This window comes from Mesitornis unicolor, unplaced genomic scaffold (genome assembly GCF_000695765.1).
Source record: "Mesitornis unicolor isolate BGI_N332 unplaced genomic scaffold, ASM69576v1 scaffold34033, whole genome shotgun sequence".
NCBI lineage: Eukaryota > Metazoa > Chordata > Aves > Mesitornithiformes > Mesitornithidae > Mesitornis > Mesitornis unicolor.
The window spans coordinates 1-6,085 of record NW_010175943.1 but is presented as its reverse complement, the minus strand read 5'-3'; the positions used below and the strand labels follow the sequence as shown (position 1 = coordinate 6,085).

Here is a 6,085-nt window from a genome sequence, read left to right as displayed (position 1 = left end):
CAGCCCATGGGTCAACACTGAAACAACGAAGGGAAGGGCTGCAGCCACATAGTTCCCACCCTGATCCATCAGCTCATTCAGCAGCTGCATCTTCTTGCAGGCACCCTGCAGCTTGGTGACATGCTTCAGGCTACAGGAGAAGGAGAGAAGCTGATCACCCACCTCTGCTACCAAATCCTTTCTGAGAGATACATGCTAAAGGATGGATAAAGTGGGGAGCTGAGGGTCGTGGCCCAGGATGGGAGATATAAGAAACTGCACTTTGGTGACTCAGGATACAACACAGCAGATTCTGGTCCTCAGGACAGTCATAATTCCCAAAGGTCAGAGCATTGCGCTCCTCCTCCTGGCTATCTAGACAGCATAACCACAATGGCCAAACGTAAGAGGCACTAGTGTCTATCTCAGAGCTACCTGAGGGCCACCTCCCACACCAGGCAGGTCTGAATCCACCCCAGTCCAAAGCCAGAAGCAACCCATGCGTCTCAGAAGAGGCTCCCCAGCATTACCCCACCAGCACAGTAAGACTCACTGGAAGACATGGTCAAAAGCTCTGAGCATGGGCTTCGCAGTCATAAGCAGCACCTGAAAGCCGTCCACCATCCGATCATCCAAAATTTCCATGGAGCGCTTGGCTTCAAACTGGACCTGAACAAGGAGAAGGCAAAACAAGAGCATCAATGGGAGGTGAGAAGGAAAGCAAATCCCTCCAGCATGGTTTCCCCATCAACCACAGCCACTCCAGCTCCAGGGTCACCAGCAGACCATGATCATTGACAGCCTCTGTCCTCAATATGAAGCTAAGTCACCAACAGCTATCGCTGCTGGCCAGTCCCTCCTTGATCTCCATGCCATCATGGTGGGTTTTTTCTGCTCCAAAAGTTATTTTTACTACACAGCTGCTTGGCTTCACCCAAAGGTGTCCACAGAGAGGCAACTGCCTCCATCATTCAAAAAAGACAGGTAAGGCAGCAGTACATTCAAGTATTAAAATTCACTTCTAAGCTTCACAGCTGGAGATAGATGTTAAAACCTTATAAAGCAACACTGAACCCTCTCCTCACATCCAACATTCTTATCCAAGATGTCTAACCACCCTCTGCCCACAGTCCTAAGGCATCATGTCAGGATGCCATCACAACCCGCTCAGTACCTGGTGATATTTGCTGGCAGTCATATCAGCACAGAGGTTCACCAGCCCAGAGGGATCCACAAAGACAACTTCAAATGCCTGATGGAAGTCATCCAGGACAGGCTGGAAGAGCAAACATGGCCCTTAGTGCCATGGCACAGCACAGACACCAGGGCACCACCACCTCATTGCTATCTGACAATCTCTTAACAGGCACAGTCCTGTCTGGGCAGCGCTGGCAGTACAGCCAGACACAAACATGAGACACATCCATCAAGTGTTGCTTACCAGGGAGGCATCCTCATCCTTCACTAAGCTGATCCCTGTCATGCTCAGGTCAGTGGTGGCTGTGGGCAGACAGGAAGAAAAAAGTCACATCACCATCCACGTCTCCCCCACTGGTGACAGTGGTACAGCTATGTGCCAATACCACCGTGGTCTCATAACATTAACAGTGCTACAATGCAAAGCTGCCCTCCACCTTGTGATGGGACCTACCCACTCCTCTGCAAACTGCTCCATCCAGCCCTGCTCTGCTGCCTCATGCCCTCCTGTCCATCCTACCCACAGGGTCTCAGCATCAGAGAGCTAAAAGCCACAATTCCTCCTTCTCTCACTGTGTTCAGGCTTCGTGCAGAGACTCTGCTGACACCAGCCCTTCCCTGCCCAGAGAGGCCCCTGGAAACTCACCCAGGAACTGTAGGGTGCTCCTCAGCACTTGATAACCACTCATCATCTTTACAATCTTGTGTTTCATCAGCAGGTAGGCAACCAGCATGGAGGCCAAGAAGCCGCTAAAACACCCTAAGCCCTGTTAAAAAGAGAGCTGACTCAACAAGAGCTCAGCAAGGCACCATGAGCCCCAGAGCCCACCCCACATAACTCCTTCTGGCTTCTGTGATCACCAGCAGGGCAGTCCCCAAGCCCACCAGGAAGACATTGAGGCAAAGCACTGTATGATGAGCAGAGATACAGATCCCCTTGCAGGAAAGTAACACCTCAAAGTTCTTTGGTAAATGGGATGAATCCCATCCCCAGCAAAAAAAACCAAAAACCCACTAGATCATTCCAGGAATCTCAAAGAAGCCTGATTGTCTAGTACACGGAAACTCAATGCAACCCATGGGGTAGGATGGAGCTCCTTGAAACCTAAAACACCTCAATTTAGTCACAAGTCCACCACACCACCCACCAGGGCAAAGTCAGCACTCTTCCACCCCAAGGAAGGGAGAGTGGGCCAAAAGCATGTTAGTCAGGCAAGCAGAGCATGCCCTGTCCCCTGGCACAAGACATACCTTGCTGAGCTGCCGCTGGTTCAGCCAAACTTTGAGAAGGGCCAGGCCATCCTTCATGCCTGGGAAGTCGGTGGCTGCACTAGACAAGAAATGCAGGTGCGAGAGCAGCACCATGTCGCAGAGAATGGAGTTGTTGTAGTGTGGGGTCGGAGGCTCACTGGCTCCTGTGTGGGGAGATGAAAGCACACTGGACTCAATCACAAACCTCCTGTTCACAGGAAAGGGCTGCAGTGAACCCATCTCCAGGCAGGGGGTCCAGTCTCTGGCTGAACTGAGCAGCCTCATGTTCTCCCAGCCCCACATCCTACCTTCTTTGGGGGTGCTCTGCTCCATGAACCAGGCTGTGCGGACATTGTTCTTGCTGGGATAGAAGCGGCTGGGTTTGAAGAGACCCGGGGCAGGACAGGCATGGAGCCGGACAGTGACCATTTTCTCATCCTTGCCTGTAAGCATCAGAGGGTAGATGTGCAGGAGGAAGAGATGTCATAGACTAACTTGAGAAGACAGGGAGCATCTCCAGCATGGCAAAAAGAAAAAGCTCTTTCCCAGCACAATTCAGCAGCAGTGAAAATCATCTCAGAGTGGAGTGTGACTGCATCCCAAAGCCAACAATAACTATGAGTTCACACTGTTCATGTACAAGCCCCATTCTCATCCCCACTGGCCAGTCTGGTACCCCAGCACTCTCCTGCCTGCCCTGGCCTCACCACACCGTCCGTCCCAGATCCAAACGTGCTGTCACCTTGGGTCTGCAGAAGGAAGCAGTACCTAGCAGCCTGCATCCCACATCATCTCAGACAAGCACCAGGCTGCGCACAGCTGCCCAGGGAAGGCAAAAGGACAGCAGGGAACAGGGGTTAGGAGAGCAGGGAGGAAGGACAGTGCTAGACAGATATACTTCCGTAGCATCTGCTTTATCTCCTGAAGTACGTAGAGGGTGGGCCAGCCAGCAAGGCCAAGGCTGGGGAGCCCCACAAAGCTGCAGAATGGAATTAGTGGGGGGAAGAGACCTTCAGGACAAGGCTCTGTGCAGAGGGAAAGGACAACTGGAACCATCAAAACTCCAAAATGTATCACCAGTTGTAGTAACAGCCCCAAACTGACTCACCAAAGAGCCTTTTAGATAGTATGAGACCACCACCCTCACCAGTACCCATTCACACCCTCCACCAGAGCAAGGATCAAGCGCTACCTTGAGGCCTCAGGAGCAGGATGGGCTTGAGATGGTTGCTGTTCATGTAGGCAAACTTCACACTACCAAAGATCTTCTCCTTGGAGAAGCAATAGGCAATGTGGGCCAGGTAAAGAGCTCGCTTCCGGTGGTAGCGCTGGTTCAGATTATCTTTGTCCTGGAAAATTTCCTGGGAAGAGAGGGGCAGGGCAATTCCACATCACCTGCTTGCAAAGCCTGGTTCAGCCCAAGACACTACACCACCCAATGCTCTTCCTGGCCCCAGAGGCAGTCCTATCTCAGCCATCTGGCTACAGCCCCAAGGAGCTCCAAATTGGTCAGGACCACTACTTTGCAGCTGGCTTCCCAAACTCTAGGATCATAGGAGACAGATATGAGCCACGCAGCCAAACAGGGCATCGCTTCATCTCAAAACCCAATAGAGCAAGTCTGGGCAGCAAGGGAGGGAGCTCTAAAGGGGTAACAGCCTGCAAACATCATCCTCCCTGTAACACAGTTTTGGGAGCTGTGGCAGTAGAGCAATGCAGTACAAGGCCAGACAGCATCTATCACCCCAGCAATGTGGAAGAGGTTCAACACAGGCAGAGAGAAGGAAGATCCTCATGAGAAACGAGAATCAGAGCAAGTGCAAGCTCTGACAGAGCAAGCAGTGAGAACGCACTCTCTAGCTCCTCATGGGAGTCACCACACTGCATGTCCAGATGCTGTAACCTCACTCCAGAATGGAGAAGACAGGGCAGGAGTCAGGGGGGACACGAGGGCACAGGGCTCAGTCAGGCCCTGGGCCACTTAGGAGCAGGCATCGGCAGACTCACCCGCGGCATGGTCACCGCCACATCCACATTGATCTCCGGCTTGATGCAGGTGCCCAGCAGATAACTGCCCACCACCTTCAGCTCCGCCGGGGGCAGGAAGCGGAACGTCCCCTTCACACTGAATGGTACCTGCAGGAATGGGACCTTCACGCCCTCAGGGAGCCAGGCCTGGTCAGTGAGCTGGGAACAGACAGGACATGTGAAATGCTCTATAAACACCAGAAACAGCAAATGTACAGAGATCAGGACTCCTTTCCCCACACAGCTGCAGGCACCCGCACCCAGGATGTAAAGACAGTGTCGCCCTCTCCCTTCCAAGATAAAGTAATATTTTTTCAGTCCCTAAGGGAGATAGTTCATGAGGACCTCTGCTTGCACAGCAACAGCAGAACCTGCTCCATACAGCAGTCTTGCTGCCTTCTCCAACCCTCTGGAACATACTTCAGTTTCTGGGGTCTCTGGGATGGCACTCAGCAGGTTGTTAATTTCATGGAGGAAGGCATCAATCTTCTTCTTCTTCGTCTCCTTCAACATCACCTCCTTCAGAAGCTCTTCAATCTGTAGGAGGAGAGGGGACCATCAAAGGCAGCTGCAACACTAGAATTGCTCCTGCCCTTCACCTTGTCTTCCAGCACCAACCATAAGCCTGGTGAAGAGGGCAGCAGGTGAACTGGGGAACACCTGAGCCTCTTCACAAACCCTGCCTGGAGCTGCAAGTACAGTAAGCTCATGGGCAAAAGGATAACACAGCCACTGCTATCTCCTGTGAAGTGCTGGATGACAGTCAACTCCAACCCACTGCCTTCTGTGTGCAGGTCAATCCACAGAAAAAACGATGTGTTTCACACAGGCACAGCTCTGAAAAAGGCTTTTTGTGTGACAAAGTATTCGCTGCAGGAAACAACCATGCAGGTTGAACCAGGCCCTAGAGATCCTGCCACCAACACCAGCAGGTAGCCAGGAGATCAGAGCCACTCCTCACAAAAATCACCAACATTAAAAACACTAGGAGACATCTAGTCACCAGCCTGCCCTCCCCTTAACACAGAAAGCTTGCTTTCCTAGGATTTTAAAAAGAACTTCTGTCCCATCCAGAAGCTGGTCAAAGACAGCAGCCAAGCACAGCTGGTGAAGTTACTTCCTCACCCAGAAAGTAATAAATGACCACAGTGAGGGATGCAATGGTCACACTTCCACCATATTGCAGTTATGTGCTGGAGGGGGACAATTTTAATGGTGTAAAAGAGGCACAGTGCCTGACATAGGACAGTAATAGAAATTACAGTGAAAATATCAGTAATACGGTGGGTGCCTTGTAAAGCCTATGCCTTCTGTCCTTGACTGGCTCCTGCAGGGAAGCAGCCACTTCCCAGATTTACGGGGTTAGGAGGGCTCAGGGGCCTGGCAGCGACCCAAGATCTCCTCCCCAGGCGGCTCCTAGAAAGCTCCGGGTTCCGGGCTGCTCCACCTTCACCCCACCTTCACCCCACCAGCTTTGCCCCAGAGGGGCAGAGCACGGCCAGCGGCGGCTTCCCGGCCCTGCCTGACCTGCAGGCGGAGCAGGCTGGAGTGGAAGAGATCCTCAGTCTCCTTCAACTGGCTCAGCTCCTCGCTAGTCGGCGGTTTGTAGAGCTCGGCCCGGCTCAGCTTC

General features: G+C 52.5%; 1 protein-coding gene across 1 annotated transcript in view; it reads right to left on the bottom strand.

Annotated features, from left to right (window-relative positions):
* The window catches only part of LOC104538403 (nucleolar protein 6-like), a gene marked incomplete at both ends in the record, with an annotated part of 11,605 nt that extends 5,527 nt beyond the window's left edge, over window positions 1-6,078 (bottom strand). Inside the window, 11 exon segments of the mRNA XM_010181596.1 lie at window positions 1-130; window positions 533-648; window positions 1,154-1,255; window positions 1,421-1,479; window positions 1,823-1,943; window positions 2,428-2,591; window positions 2,736-2,870; window positions 3,620-3,788; window positions 4,435-4,614; window positions 4,876-4,992; window positions 5,983-6,078. Coding sequence (XP_010179898.1) covers window positions 1-130; window positions 533-648; window positions 1,154-1,255; window positions 1,421-1,479; window positions 1,823-1,943; window positions 2,428-2,591; window positions 2,736-2,870; window positions 3,620-3,788; window positions 4,435-4,614; window positions 4,876-4,992; window positions 5,983-6,078 — 1,389 coding nt within the window.
* Window positions 6,079-6,085: the final 7 nt, after the last annotated feature.